Raw genomic sequence first — 14,373 nt, forward strand, 5'->3', positions numbered from 1 at the left:
ATCACAGGGGAGGCTGACAGCCATGGCCTTGCCCTGACAGCCCTCATCCGGCCGTCACGGACAGTCCCTTGATGTAGGAGGTGGGCCAGGGCCTGGGGCTGAGCAAGAGGGGCCCCGAGCCCTCCTGCTGGGCCGGCGTGGGGCCAGGTTGGCCTGTCCTTTGTCTCTGGGGGGAGCTGGGCTCCCGGCCCCTCTGAGCCTGAAACCCCTGGCATAAGCCATCTGGGGGCCATCGGACCCAGGGCTGCCCCACGGTGTCCCCGGGGGAGGCTGTGGGTCTGAGGAGGGGCAGCCTGGGAGGAACGGGGAGTGGCCCCCGGCCCGGACTTGTGGTGACGATTGAGACGGTCTCTGGGCGGACGGGCCCCCTTGTGATGGCTGTGCACCCCGACCACGGATCTCACCGTGAGAACTGCTCAGACATGCACCAGCCACCGGCCCCAGCGCTGGGGGTCAGCATCGCCCAGAGCCAGCCGGGAGCCCTGGGAACGGGCCATGAGCACAGCACCAGCCCTGGGTGTAGGCCGCCCAGCGGAGTCCACTCTCCGGGCCTTCCGGGTCTGGCCGGAAATTCCCGAAGCCCCTGATGGCTCCCCCATGCCCTCACCCCGGGCTCCCCTGGCACACGGCCGAGGGCACCCTCCCTGCCAGCTGCTGGGCCTTTCCAGGGCGCAGCACCCAGAGGCTCGGGCGGCCTGTGGGCGGTGAGGTTGCAACAAGGCCACGGAGACCAGTCACAGGGTTGGAGGCCTTTATTGACAGCTGCGATGGGCCCGCCCTCCCAGCGGCTCCGTGGGCCCATCCTCTGCCGCTCTGCCCGGAGCCGGGGCGCCCGCCAGTGCGAGGCGGGGTGCAGCGGGGAGCCTAGGACTCGGACTCGAACATCTTCTTCCGGCCCTCCATGCCGGACTTCTCCTCGATGTTCTTCCTCCAGTCCCCGACGTCGCGCAGGTCCCGCTCCTGGGGGTGGGGCCAGAGAGGACTCAGGCCGCCCGCTCTGTGGCTCGGCCTCAGTTTCCCCGCTGGGAATGGGCTCCCGGGACAGGGCGGGGTGGGCCCCGCAGGGACGGGAAGCCTACCTTCTCCGTGTCCTCCTTCTTGACCTGCTTCAGGTTGGCCCGCAGGTCCATGCACACCTTGTGCTTGGAGCCCAGCAGCGCCTTCAGCATGGCGTCGGCCGACATGCGCACCCTCCTCAGCGGCGGCCTCTTGAACTTGCCTCTGAGGTCGAAGAGCTTCTGGTTCATGTCCTCCAGCTGCAGGGGAGCGAGGGCCGGGTAGGAGCCGCAGGGCCAGGCCTCCCGCTGCGCCCGCCACCCCCCGGCGCCCCTCGCCCCTCGCCCTGCACCCGCTCACCTCCTTGCTGCTCTTCTGCACCTTCACCTCCATGTCATACTTCTCCTCCTCGGCCGCATCCACCTTGGCGTGCAGCTGCTTGCAGAGCTCCTGCAGCGGGCGGGGTGGGTGGGGGTGGGTGGGTGGCCATCCTGACGCCGGGCCCCGCCCTGCCCCCCACGCTTGCCTTCTTGATCTGTGGGGAAACCGAGGCGGGCAGTGGGTACCTGCAGCTCGGCCATGGAGCTGGGCATGTGCAGCGGGGGGCAGTGCTCCGACAGGTAGTTCTGCTTCTCTGTCTCCTTGCGGCTCTCCTCCTTCTCCAGCTCCGTGGCCGCGATCTGCAGCATGACGCTCTGGTGGGGCGAGGGGGAGGGCCAGTGAGGGGCTGCGAGCGGCTGCCCGGCTGGTGCGGACCCCCGCGGCCCTCCCCGGGGTGGCACCTACCTTGAGGTGCTGTCTGCGGGCCGTCATGGCCCTGTTGCGCTTCTGCAAGGCAGGGGAGAGGGGAGAGAGTCAGGGCTGGGCCCCCACACCCATCCACATCCCTCCCCACTGGCTGCCCGGCCAGGGGTCCTGCTCAGGGGACAGCTGGGCCTGGGGGCTCCCAATGCCGCCCAGGTAGTCCATCGGGGTGTGGAGACCAGGCTGGGCCTCAGGGGCAGGGGGCGGGGGCGCCTGCAGGGCCGGGCGTGGGGTGTAGTCATTTGAGAGAAGCAGCCATTTCCAGGGTGACCAGGCCGCAGGCCCACTTCCCCTGCCCCGTGAGGCAACGGCAGCCACTTCCTCTGTGTGTCACTGTCTGCGGGGAGTGGGGGTGGGGGGACTGTCTTCCTGGCCTTGAAACTCTGACCTCTGACCTATCCCAATTGGGGCGGGGGCTCCCATCCCTCCATGTCTCACCCTCGAGAGATACTCACCTCATCACTGTCCCAGGAGGGCGGGCGGGGTGGGGGGGAGAGAAGAGAGAGGTTAGGGACCTGTGATGGGGTAGGGGGGATGGAACAGCGTGGCCAGGGCGGGCAGAGACCCCTGCCTGGGGGCGGGAGGAGGGGGTGGCAGGGGCATTGGGACTGGGGACTTCACTTACTCCCCCATCTTGAAGTCCTGGGCTTAGAGCCTGTGGGAGAGAAAGATGGGGTATCAGGGCCTCGGACCCAAAGGGGAGCAGCACCTCACCTTCACCCAGCCCCCTGGTGCCCCACCTCCAACTCCAACCTCCTGGGGGAGTCGTCTTGGAATTCCCTGGGAGAGGAGTCAGAGGAGAAAGTGTTCCAGAAAAGTCCCTGGCGTGCGGGTGTGCAGCTGTCCCCGCGGGGGGACGGGGGGGGGGGGGGGGGCGGGGGGCGGGCGGGCCAGGGCAGGTGCTCCGCTATCTTTAGCTCTGCTCCTTCGGCTTTGGGCCCAAGTGCCTGCGGGAGGCTGCTCCCCAGTTCAGCCCGGGGTCCCTGACACTTAAAGCCCCTTCCTGTGTCCCAGAAACGAGGCCTGGTCCTCGAGGCCCGTCCAGGCCCCCCGCCCCGACCTCGCCCACCTCCCGCTGGATCTCCATCTCACTCCCAGCTCCAAGGAAGCCCCCCGGAGAGGGCTGCTGCTGGGGGTCCCCAGCACCCGGGCCCCCACCCAGGGCTGTCCCAGGGGCTGTCCCGAGCGGTGCCTGTGCTCGGCCCCAGCCGCCCGCGGCCTCACCTAGCGTCGGGCTGCGTGGGGAGCGAGGTCGGCTGGCAGTGTCGCCTGGGCTGGTGGGCCCGGGAGGGGTATAAATGTCCTCCCCCAGGCTGGGCCCCTGCTCAGAAAGGACATGGAGCCCTCCTCAGACCAATGGGGGCACAGGGCCCTCCCCACCTGCCCAGACCGCCTGGCCCGGCCCAGCCACATGCTGCCATCCAGTCCAAGAAGTCTTGGGAGGGGGGGGTGCCGAGGTTGGGTTGCTCTATTTAGGGATCAGTGACGAGTTCGAGAAGCTCCTGGTTCTTGCAAGGAGCCTGCAGGCAGCTGTGCGTGGCCTGGCTGGTCTGTGGGGGGAGCACGGCTCAAGGGTCAACTGAGGGGCCCCTGGACTCAGGCCCCCCTGGGTCCTACATCAGGATCCAAGGCACAGTGTTCCCCTGGCCCCCCCACCGCCTCTCCTGCAGCTCCCGGCTCCCCTTTCAGCCCAGGGGCATCGCTGCCACAAGCTGTCCGGGCCCCCCTTTCTCCAACCCGGCTCCGAAGCCGGGCCTGGACCCCAAACAGGCCTCTGGTCCTGCAGCAGCACCAGGGGTCTCAGGCGGGGACATGAACCCGCCTTCCCGCCCGGAGCAGGCACGGGGGCGCCCTGGACGTGCAGCCATGCAGGAACGCCCCACCCAGGGCTGTTCCCACACAACTCAGAACACTCCCTTCCAGAAGGGGTGGTGGGCCCCTGCCTGGAACGCTCCGACCCGCGGGCTGGGGCCCAGGCAGCCCCCACCCAGCTCAGGCATCCGAGGACCATGACTTGGCTGCCTCAGAGCTGGGGGTGCGGCCCCAGCTCGGGGCGTGGGGAGGGTCAGGCAGAGCTGAAGCCCCAGATGTGGGGGATTAGAGCTGCATTCTTTCCCGCCAGGCTGAGCCCCCAGAGACCCGCGAGGCTTCCGAAGGCTTCTACTGCCCCCTGCTGCTCGCTCAGGGCGGCCCTGCAGCCGCCGCCCCAAGGTTTGGGGGCCAGAGGAGCCTTGCGGGGCCCTGGGGTTGGGTCTCTTCCTTCCCGCAGCGCCCCCCAAATGCCTCCCGATTGCCCACCACGTCCTGTGGTGCCACCTCCAGCCCACCTCCCCTCACTCACACTGTCTCTAACGCTGCAACCCCAGACAGGAGGGCTCCTCGCTCCAGGGTTGTCCTCCTTGGGCGTGGAGGGACCCCCTCACGCCCCTTCACCCCCCTCATGCCCCTCACGCCCCTTCTGCCTTCAGGCAGAAGCCCCAGGGCCTGGATGAGTCTGGAGAGGGGACCTTCTCCTCCTGGCCCTTGGCAGGTGTCCCCACCCTACACTGTCCCCGAGGGCACAGGCAGGACACACGGTGGTGGGGGCGGGGAGACGTTCATCGCAGCAGGACCTGCGGGACCTGGACAGGCCCACAGCTCAGTGCGGGGGCTCACGGCACAGGGTGCTGTCAGGAGCCAGGCAAGGGCAGGCGCCGGTGGGGCTGCAGGCCCAGGGCCTGGTCCACCTCCCCGGCGGGCCGCAGGCGGTGCCACTGGGCGATGGGCCGCCGGGCATGGGCCAACATGTCCGCCCAGTGCTGCAGGGGCTGGCCGGAGGCCCGGGCTCCCAGCGCCACCTTACCCATGGGCTCGGCCCGAAGCCGCGGGCCCCGGGCCCAGATGGCCAGCACCAGGTCCACACTCTGGGCAGAGATAGGCAGAGGTGCGGTGGAGGGGAGAAAGACAGCGGTCAGTTTGGCCCCCAGGGAGGACCTGCCCCCTCCTCCAGGCAGCCTACCTGGATCTGGCTGAAGGGCACGAGGAAGGTGAGAGCCTCGTTGAAGCAGGGGCGGCCGTGCCCTCCGGGCAGACGCCCTGCTCATCTTCCACTTCCTCCGGTTCAGCATGAGCTGGACCTTCACGTAGGGCTCTGGGCAGAGGGAAAGGGGTCACGGGGGTCGCGGGTCTGACCACCGAGCCCTGTGCTCCCCCTGAGGGGACGAGGAGGGGGGCTCTCACCTGCCAGCTCCAGGCTCAGGCCCCGGGCCTCCAGCACGACCACCGTCAGCCGGCCCGAGCCGGGCACGTACTGCAGCGAGAAGCACAGCTCCCCCGTCTGCTCAGCCTGCGGGTACGACAGGGGCTCGGTCTCCCTGCTGGCACCTCAGGCAGGCCTGGGCCAATGCCAGGCAGTCAGCACCCTTACCTCGGCGGTGCCCGGGGGCCCAGCTGGCACCAGAGTTCCAGGAGGTGCTGCAGATCCACGGTGCCCAGCGGCAGGTGGAGCTCGCCCAGCGGCTCGTGCCTGGAGAAGCGCTTGAAGTCCAGCACCTGCACCCACAGGGTGGTCTGGGGCAGCTCCGCCAGCAGCACCTGCAGGCGGGGGTGTGAGCCGCGCCCCTGCCGCCCCGGCCCCGGCCCCACCCGCCCGCCCGCTCACCCGCTCGGCCCAGGCTCACGCGGAAGCAGCAGGTCTCGTCGAACATGGGGCAGAGCGAGCCGCGGTGCACCTTGGTCTCGTGTGTGTGCCCGGCCTGGATGGACAGGCTGATGCGGGCGTAGGGGTCCGCTGTGCCCCCCAGGCCCCTGGCCCTCAGGTCCACTGCCTGCTTGAGGCCCACCCGGATCTGGGAGCCAAGGGTGACTCAGCCAGGGTCCCCCTGGTCAGCCCCACACCGGGCCCCTCTCCGAGCCCACAGATCCTCTGGGCCTGCCATGCGGGGCCCTCACCTCCTGGCTTCCAAAGTCGTACTCCAGGGAGAGCTGCAGGCGCCCCCACTGCTGGGCTCCCCCCGGGCTGGACTCCACATCGTCCACCTCCGGTTGCACCTGGCGTGGACCAAGCCCCCATCAGAACCCTAACTGCCCACCCTGGGACCAGAAGGGCTCACCCTCAGCTCAACTGACCAGCCAGAACTGTGGTCCTGCCCCAGCCCATTGCTGGCACCACTGCCTCCCCAGAACATGCTGTGGCCCCACTGGTGCAGGGCCCACTCTGGGGGTGGCACTCCCAGTCCTTGGGCCCTGGGCCCTGGCCTCCCCCTTGCCTCTGCTCCCCGCCTCCCCTGCCAGGAAGGCCCTCTGGCCTCCTGTCCTGGGCAGATCCACTGCTGGGGGCTGAGCTCGTCCTGACCGCCCTGAGCCTAGACCTTCAGCTGTGGTCTGGGGCTGACCCAGCCGGGTGCTGGGCATGGGAGCGCTGGTGCCCGCTCCTCACCAGGTGGGTGGTGTTGGCGCCCTGGACACTGCCCAGGCCCATGGCCTCTTTGTCTCGGGGCTTCCTCCTGTGGGCTCGGCGACAGTAGCAGCAGACAACACAGAGGAGGCAGGAAGAAGTGAGGATGGCGGCAGCGACAGCGATGGCCACCAGTGCCCATCGGGGCCCTGGGGTGGGCACAGAGATGGGCCTGAAATGCCCCTGTGGACAGCACTGCCCCCCACCCAGCCCGGCCAGCCCCAGGTCCCTCCCGGGTCCCACAACTCACAGGGAATCCTGGCAACGAGGTCCGGAATGAGCCCGGATTCAGCCGTGGTGCCCATGGGGGCCGGGGCACTGTGGGGACCTGGGGGCTGCCCCATCTCCACACCCTGCTGGCTTGGAGGAGATGCCAGGGCGGCCGGGTCACCTGTGGGAATGGCCCCTCGGCCCCTGCCCACCGCCCCATCTGCCAGCAGCCAGCCTGGTGTGCCTGGGCAAGGAGGCAGCCCGGGGTGACCGGGGGGGACGGTTGAGTGGAGCCAAGGGGAGGGAGGCTCTGGGCTTTGGCCAAAGCACTGGCTTAGCTGCCACAGGCCTGGCCTCCTGGCCACCTCCCCCGCCCCCAGCCCTAGCCGAGCAGGCGGGGCCTCCCCGGGCCTCCCTACAGCCCCCTCTCATCGCAGACCCTCCTCCTGCAGGAACCCCTCGATCCCAAGGGGTTGTTGCCTGGGGACCCCCTTATCCCCCCCATTTCCCCAGTCTGCATGTTACACAGGAGGAGCTTATTCACACACGTGAACCGGCCCTGGGTCACCCGAGAGCATGGTGAAGGGGGCTCAATGGGGTCATGGGGGGAGCAGGAGGGGGAGCAGTGGGGCTGCTGCCGGTGGGAGCTGGTCTGAGCAAGCTTGGGCTGAAGGTGCGTTCCTGGCACGGCGGGCGCGGGGCCAAGGCACCTGGGAGGGTGTGGTGGGGCCGGCAGGCTCAGGGTGTGTCTGGGAGCGGCCCGAACATTCCTCGCAAACTGACTCAGCAGCTCGCCCGCCCAGACCTGCCTATCTGCCTCCCTTAGGCGAGGGGGTAGGAAGGAGGGCGGGCCAGCGCAGCCACCTGCCTAGGGCCTGGGGAGGGAGCGCACCTGGCCAGGCTGGCTCCTCCCACCCAGCATTCCAGCTGGGGGCCCTTTGCCCCGGTAGTGTGTGCCGTGACCCTAGGCCCCTCTCCTCTGGGAAGCCCTGGCAGCAAAGAGGCACCCTTCCTCCAACCTGGGGCTCTCCCCCTTTTTGCCCACAAGAGCCTGGCACCCCTCTTGCCACCCCCTCCAGAAATAACCAGGCCTGTGGGCCAGATCCCCTCCTGCTGCAGCCCCACCAGCCTGGCGCTGAGCTTGCTGAGGGACCGACAGGGGCCCACGTGCTCCTGCGAAGACCCCCACATACGCTCATCAATGCCTCGGTCCCCGATGGGCTGGGCAGAGGCAGCCCCACTCCCAGAGCCAACCCAAGCCCTGGACGCTGAGAGGGGAAGTGCCCAGGCCCAGTGTCCTGCCTCCCGGGCCTGGCTCTGTCACCCTCAGGGCTGGTCCCGGTGGTCACAGCACAAAGAAGGGACATGGAGGGGGCTCAGTGCGATGCCTGCCTTGAAATTCTAACCATCTTTGAACAAGAGGCTCCATGTTTTCCACACACACACCCCCTCCCCAAGGCAGAGTGCCCGGTGGCCCCTGTGGGCCTGGGGCGGCCCGAGAGCCGGAGGGTCCCTGGGGTCCCTGGAGCCGCCCGGTGGAGGCCACAGGCAGAGGCACCAGCTCCCCTGTGGAGTTTCAGTCTTTCCTTTATAAACTGTCAGATCCCATGTGGATTCTGGAGTCAAAATAGCTGCCTTCCAGGTTTTTACGGCGGAGAATTCGGCATCAGTGGTCAGCACACTGTGTGTGCACACATGCATGCGTGTGTGTGTGGGGGGGTCATGCATGCACGTGTGTGTGTGCATGTGCGTGCCTCTCCCCTGCCCTGTCTTGAGGGCGTCCTCACCGAGGTTAGGGCAGGGGCGGGGCAAGCACAGCACAGGATCTGGTGCTGCTGGCCCAGAGGGTTCCTGAGCTGATTCCTGCTGAAGGCTACCCCCTCAGGACCACAGGAGATGCCTGGGAGCTGGCCCGAGAAGATCATGGGGCCCTCGGGATCCTGGTCACAAGCCCAGAGGCGCCGGGAGGCCTGGGGAGCAGCAGGGTCCCTTAGGACCGCAGGGTCCGCCTGGTGGTAAAGGTTCAGGCGGGACCAGGGCCACCAGGTGGCGCCGTCTGCTCCTTGGGCCCGGCTTGCAGCCAAGGTCCTGCCTCTGGTCCTGGGGCTCCTCTGGGGGAAAGCGTGCAGGTGCCCCGGCCGGAGGCGACCCTCACAGGCCCGGTGAGGTCTACTGGGGTCGCCCCTTCCTCAGCCCTCCATGCTGGGCTGCCTCGGGGTGGGGTGGGGGGGATCCTCCCTTCTGGGAGGCAAGGAGGCCTCCGGCCACGATCTCGGTGGCCTGGCTGGGGAACCCTCGCTAGGGGCTCCCCCGGCTTTCCCGGAGAGGGAGGCTGGCATCTCCTCTCCGGTCTCCTTCCAGCCGCCTCTGGAGACTCCCTGAAGCCCCCGCAGACAGCGCCCTGCTCTCTCCTCCCGGACCCTGGCGGGGTGTCCGCACGCAGGCCCGTCGGCTCCTGCTGCCCCGTGCCGACCCCCCACCCCCACCCCAAGGGACCCTCAAGGGCTGCATGAGCTCCCCCTCCTGCAGGAAGCCCCCTCTGGTCACCTCTGCGCTTGGGCCTGCCCTGACATTGGTGCTGGATTCCTCCCCGGGTCCTCTCCTGGGCGCCCGGCAAAGGGCTGTGGGGTGCCCTCCCATGGACGCCCCAGTCAGCCTGGATCATACCTGTCAAAGCCACGCTAACTGTCCAGCTGGGACTCTCTGCTCTGATAGGAGTGTGTTCCTGCGGGCCTTCCTTGGGAAGAGCGGGGTTCCCCCGAATGTCGGAGTGGCAGCCCCCCAGGGGTAGTGAGCTCTCACCTGGCACCTGACTCTGGCCCGCCCAGCCTCCAGGCTGCCCCAAACCCGGGCACCACAGGCAGCGCTCAGAGGCTGCGGCTGGAGCCCTTGCTCTCCGCCTCCAGTGATAAGAGTCTTGGTGGGTGAGAGGGTGTGGAGGCCGGGCTTTGGGGAGCCCCACCTCAGGCCAGAGCTGCTGGCCCTCAGGAGCCAGAACTCCCTTGGGAGGAGGGCAACACCTGAGCCCCAGGACCAGGCATCTGGGCCCACCCCACCTCCAGGGGTCCCCGGGGCTGGGCACCTCCCGTCCTCCCATGGGACTTGCTGAGGGGCGACGGAGGGGGTCCTGAGCCAGGAGGACGTCAGTGTTGGAAGGACAATGGCTTTCTGGTGCCACTAGAACCCCGCACACAGAGCCTGGTGCCAGCAGGTGGGCTCCGGGCACTGCTTGCTGAGGCCGCCTGGGTGAGCGGGCAGGGCTGTGGGCGGCACCCTCCCCGGGCCACTTGCAGGGCCTCCTGGTGCCCAGGCTCCTGGAGCCCAGAGAAGCCTCCCGAGGCCTTTCGCACAGAAGCCTCCGCCCCTGGCTGGGCTGGCCGGGTCTCCAGGGGGCGTCGCTGGACCCAGCTCCACCTCGGGCTCTGGCCAGTTTCTCTGGTCCAGTCACTCTGGGTAAGGTCCCTCCCCGGGCCCAGCACCGGGCACCTCCCGGGCCAGGGTGTCTCTCAGCAGCCATTTCGGGCTGGTGGCCAGACGAGGGCTGGCTACTGTCTCACCGGGCCGGGGCGCTGCAGGCTGCCAGCCGGGCTGGGCGGGCAGCGCTCCCTCTGCCTGGGCTCTGAGGCTGCTCTGTGGCACCGCAGGTGGCATGTGCATGCCTGTGCCCATGCCAGTCACGAGAGGCTCAGGGGCACGGGGCATGGGGCACGTGGGTGTCCCTGCGCAGGGCCCGGCCGCCCTCCAAGTCCCGCCCCGTGATGCGGTTTGGAAGAAGCGCCTGACAGCAGAGGGGCCGGGAGTGGCTGGCACAGCTCTGGGTCCTCAGAGGCGGCCTGTGGGGCAGTGGGGCACGCCGGGAGCCGGCACCCTGCTCCGGGGAGGCGCGTGGGCGGGCACGATGCCAGTCCCCGTACGCAGGGCCCTAGAATGCGGCCGCATACGTGTGCCCCGCGTGAGCCAGCCGCCGCTCTGTACCGTTCCCAGGAAAGGGGCGCCCCCGTGGCGAGACGGCGGCTGAGGTTCCAGGGCAGGAAGGGAAAACCAAGCAGAGCTGGCGGCCTCGGGCCGGGGGCCCCCAGCGGGCAGCTTGGCAGCACCTCACAGAGACCCTGGCGGGCGGGGCTGCTGGACGGCTTCCTCTGGGTGGTCTAGGGGAGGTTTGAGGTTGGAATTCGGGGCCAACGCTGGCTCAGGGAGTTGGGAGCTGCTGGCAGGGAGCCATGAGACGTGCAGGGGCCGCACGCAGGCCCTGTCCACGCGGAGCCCGGCCACCAGCACCCAGGGCCGCGGAGGACGGGGGCTCCGCTTGCCACAGTCCTCGTGGGCTGAGGGCCCCGTGCCCATTTGCTAGGTCTCAGCCTGTGGGTGCCCGTCTTCCTTGATGACTAAGCCCCTTCACCTGGGGAGCCTGCACCCCACTATCTGAGCCTCTGGGGAGCCTGCACCCCACTATCTGAGCCTCTGGGGACCAGCACTCCACTATCTGAGCCTCTGGGGAGCCTGCACCCCACTATCTGAGCCTCTAGGGGGCCTGCACCCCACTATCTGAGCCTCTGGGGAGCCTGCACCCCACTATCTGAGCCTCTAGGGGGCATGCACCCCACTATCTGAGCCTCTAGGGCAGGGGTGGGCAAACTTTTTGACTCAAGGGCCACAATGGGTTCTTAAACTGGACCGGAGGGCCGAACAAAAGCATGGATGGAGTGTTTGTGTGAACTAATATAAATTCGAAGTAAACATCATTACATAAAAGGGTACGGTCTTTTTTTTTTTTTAGTTTTATTCATTTCAAACGGGCCGGATCTGGCCCGCGGGCCGTAGTTTGCCCACGGCTGCTCTAGGGGGCCTGCACCCCACCATCTGAGCCTCTGGGGAGCCCGCGCCCCTCTCTCTGATGTCAGCATCGAGGTGCTAGGCTCTGGGTTTCATGCACCATCTTTCCAGTCTGTGCTCTTGTGTCTGTGAGTCTGGATTTCTGGGGGATGTGAGTCCCACTCTTTGGAGTTTGGGGGTGAATTTTAACCAGTTCACCTGGAAATTGAGGGGGACATACCCCACCTCTGATGGCACTGCAGTATGTAACCCACTCCACAAATGCTGGTGCTCCAACCCCCATGTCATAGAAGTGAGGTTCCCTGTGGCCCAGGGACTGGGGTCCCTCCCAGGGCCTGCACCCCACCCTGTCACTGCATCTCCAGGGGCCTATGAGCCCCTCTGCAGCTCTGGGGGGTCTACCTCATCCAGGGCAGCCCAGCGTCCGAGCGGCTCCCCCACTCCTGTGAATGCCTGGGGATACGCCTGAACCCCCGAGTCCCCGTGCAGCCTTCTCCCGTCTGGGCACAGGGACGCTGCTCTGTGGTCACCAGGGCCCTGGACAGCTTGTCCCCACGCGCTGGCCGCAAGCTGCCTGAAGGCCCAACTGACACGTCTCGCTCGGCCCGTGTGCCAGGCCAGGCCGGTGGCCTCCGCCTGCGGTTTGGACGCCCCACTCCATCCGCCCCCTTTGCCTGTGTGGGTCCCATTCATCCCTGTGTCTAGCTCTGTGTGCTATTCATCTGTGTGCTGGGCGCCTGCCCTCCCGCCACCCAGGTGTCTGGGACGTCCCGCCCCCGTCTCCAGAGGGGCGTCCCCACCCAGACATGTCTTGGCCTGGACCCCATGAGTCAGAGTGTGGGGTCCTGTACCCCATAGGGTACGTGGGGTCCTGAAACCATTAGTGTGCGTGTGGGGTTCTGAACCCCGCTGTCGGAGTGTCAGAGTACCACACCCCACTCCGCTGAAGAGCTGAGTTGGGGTCCACAGCCAGGTGCTCCTGAGGCATCGAGCACTAACAGACTGAACCCCACTCCCTGCAGAACTGGGGTGACCTCTATGTCACCCGTCCTCTCAGACTTTCTGTAGCCAGGATGATGGGTGCTCTGTTAGACTGCAAAACTGGGGACCTGGTACCCCAATAGTACGGGCAATACAGCCCACACTCTGAGGGCCTGGGTGCCTGGCCCTGAGGGCCTGAGACACTCAGCATGGCACCGCTGGAAGCCACCGCCTGAACCCCGAGAGGGTCGGGTAGCCTGGTTCCCCTGAGCAGACGGGGCGGGTCCCTGTCACCCCGAAGTCCTGGGTGCAGAAGCAGGTCTGGGCCGCCCAGTCCGTCCCCCAGGTCCGAGGCAGCCCAGCCTCCTCGCGCCAGGCTCCCCCTCCAGCCCTTGGCTCCGGCCTCACTGGCCCTGTGCACAGGGCCTGGGGCTCCATGGGGGAAAGCGTGCCATGGTTTTCTGGGTGTCTGGGCAGCCTGTACCCCCTCCTCCGAACGCCAGCCTGACGGATACACAGCTCCCCAGTTCCCAGGGCCTCTGGGGGTGAAAGCCCTGCCGCCTGAGGTTCGGCACCCCCTACATCCGTGTTGCCCCACTTGCCTGCGCTGCTGGGGCCACACTCCTTTCCGGGTCCTGGGTCACCCACATGCCTGCCTCTCACGCCCGCCCACGTGAGCCGGGTCTCTGCTCACTCGTGACGGTGCCAGGCAGGCTACCCTCACCTCTCAAGCATCGGGCGAAGCCTCCATAGGCCCCGGAGCTTTGCTGCCTTCATGCAGGGGCCTCGTGACCCCACTCCTGACTATGTAGCGCTGACCCTGTACCCCAGGGCCCACGTCCAGGCAACACGCCTGTGACCACCACGTGCAGATGCTCCCCGAAACGACCGGGATCTGGACATGGCACCCCGTCCCTGAGGGCCTGAATCACACAGAAGTCTACGTTTTGGGGTGCTCTGTGCCCCACTCACCGGGGACATCAGCAGTGTGTCCCCTCAGCGCCTGCACCCACCCCTCACGGCGGCCCATGTCCAGGTCTGCGGCCCCCGCTGGCCAGTTCCAAGCCCGCCTTGTGCTTGGACACTCGGCGCCCATTCACGGGTGTCCGGCCTGTGTGAGCCCATTCATTCCCCCCTCCCCCGCGGCCACCGGCTCCTGCGTGACTCCGGGCAGGCTGCGGCCCGTCCGCCCCCACCTCCAAGACAGTCTGTGCTTTGTCGTCCCTGTTCCAGGAACAGCCGCCGCAGGCCAGCAGGCACATTCCAGGGTTTGGCCGAGCGCCAACGCAAACCCGTTTGCTGGCATAGCAGCGAGAGGGGGCAGGGCGGGAGGCCGTGGCGGGGAGAGGGGGACCCTCCGGGTGGGACATGCGATCAAAGCCTTCCCTACACGGAGCGTGTCCTGGACGGGCTGCCAGCGGGGAGGGAGCGGCTGCGTGCAAATTCCAGACCCTCCACCGCCGCCCCTCCACCCCTCCACCCCTCCACCGCCCAGGCAGCCCCTCCGCCCGCCCATGGCCTCCCGGCCGCAAGACTCGTCCCAGTCAGCTCGGCAGGGCCCAGGGCCAGGCCAGGGGTGGGGGGCAGAGGTGGGAGGTGGGTTTTCTACCTCGGGGACCACAGACAGACCCTGCTCCCCGCTGCCACCCTGGCCGACCACCTCCCCGCCTCGGCCCAGGGAGACGGCCCGGCTCCAACATGCTCTCTTCTGCCTGCACTGTCTCCCGCCTCTGCCAGGATGAGGTGGTGTGCCCCTGTGCCCCTTCCTGCCCGGGGTCCCTGGGGCACCGGGAATTCGTTGTCCCAGCTCCCCAAAGCTGCCCTGTGAGCCAGCACAAGGGCCCACGCTCTCGGACTCTCTGGGGGGGCTGGTGTGTAGCCTCTGGAGGGACTGTCCCTCTGATGGGATCTCCTCGGGCAGGTGTTCCCCACAGGTGAGAGGATCCCTGTCCCCCTCTCGTTCTCGTTGGCCCTGGAACTGCCCACCTCCTGGGCCCTGTGCTTCCTCCACACTCGGAGCTCAGGGCCTGGCACCAGCCTGACCCCCGCCGGCCGGCCCCTCCCTGGCCCCCAGGGGGTGCAGAACGCCCAGGAGCCCCTTCAAGCAGGCGTGA

The 14,373-nt window shown here is 67.9% G+C and overlaps 2 protein-coding genes across 6 annotated transcripts; both read right to left on the reverse strand.

The window, feature by feature from the left end:
• Positions 1 to 734: 734 nt before the first annotated feature.
• TNNI2 (troponin I2, fast skeletal type) lies at positions 735 to 4,891 on the reverse strand. 5 transcript variants are annotated; one of them, XM_036315834.1, is made up of 9 exons: positions 3,025 to 3,166; positions 2,554 to 2,580; positions 2,426 to 2,455; positions 2,256 to 2,262; positions 1,783 to 1,824; positions 1,563 to 1,691; positions 1,357 to 1,446; positions 1,080 to 1,256; positions 735 to 960 (listed from the first exon to the last, which is right to left on the reverse strand). In XM_036315834.1, the coding sequence occupies exons 3-9, from the start codon at positions 2,431 to 2,433 to the stop codon at positions 865 to 867; spliced, it is 549 nt and encodes a 182-aa protein (XP_036171727.1). In that variant the 5' UTR covers positions 2,434 to 2,455; positions 2,554 to 2,580; positions 3,025 to 3,166; the 3' UTR covers positions 735 to 864. The 5 variants fall into 5 exon arrangements, with proteins under 5 accessions (XP_036171727.1, XP_036171726.1, XP_036171725.1 ...); XM_036315833.1 differs by lacking the exons at positions 2,554 to 2,580; positions 3,025 to 3,166 and adding an exon at positions 4,799 to 4,891; XM_036315832.1 differs by lacking the exons at positions 2,554 to 2,580; positions 3,025 to 3,166 and adding an exon at positions 3,181 to 3,286.
• On the reverse strand, positions 3,216 to 7,498 carry SYT8 (synaptotagmin 8). The gene is given in 14 exon segments (XM_036315835.1): positions 3,216 to 3,350; positions 4,142 to 4,703; positions 4,799 to 4,862; positions 4,864 to 4,930; positions 5,020 to 5,125; positions 5,164 to 5,373; positions 5,460 to 5,627; positions 5,731 to 5,829; positions 6,218 to 6,384; positions 6,486 to 6,608; positions 6,611 to 6,643; positions 6,646 to 6,681; positions 6,684 to 6,780; positions 6,782 to 7,498. Coding segments are annotated over 13 exon segments (1,500 nt in total). The 5' UTR covers positions 6,878 to 7,498; the 3' UTR covers positions 3,216 to 3,350; positions 4,142 to 4,469.
• Between the last annotated feature and the right edge of the window lie 6,875 nt (positions 7,499 to 14,373).

The sequence above is a fragment of the Myotis myotis genome, unplaced genomic scaffold, assembly GCF_014108235.1.
Source record: "Myotis myotis isolate mMyoMyo1 unplaced genomic scaffold, mMyoMyo1.p scaffold_m19_p_61, whole genome shotgun sequence".
Taxonomy (NCBI): Eukaryota; Metazoa; Chordata; class Mammalia; order Chiroptera; family Vespertilionidae; genus Myotis; species Myotis myotis.

Coding starts and splice junctions, on each gene's coding strand:
- TNNI2 (XM_036315833.1), bottom strand. Junction 1,257..1,356: donor TGCAGAAGAGCAGCAAGGAG/GTGAGCGGGTGC, acceptor GCTCCCCTGCAG/CTGGAGGACATGAACCAGAA. Junction 961..1,079: donor AGAAGGAGGACACGGAGAAG/GTAGGCTTCCCG, acceptor CCCCACCCCCAG/GAGCGGGACCTGCGCGACGT.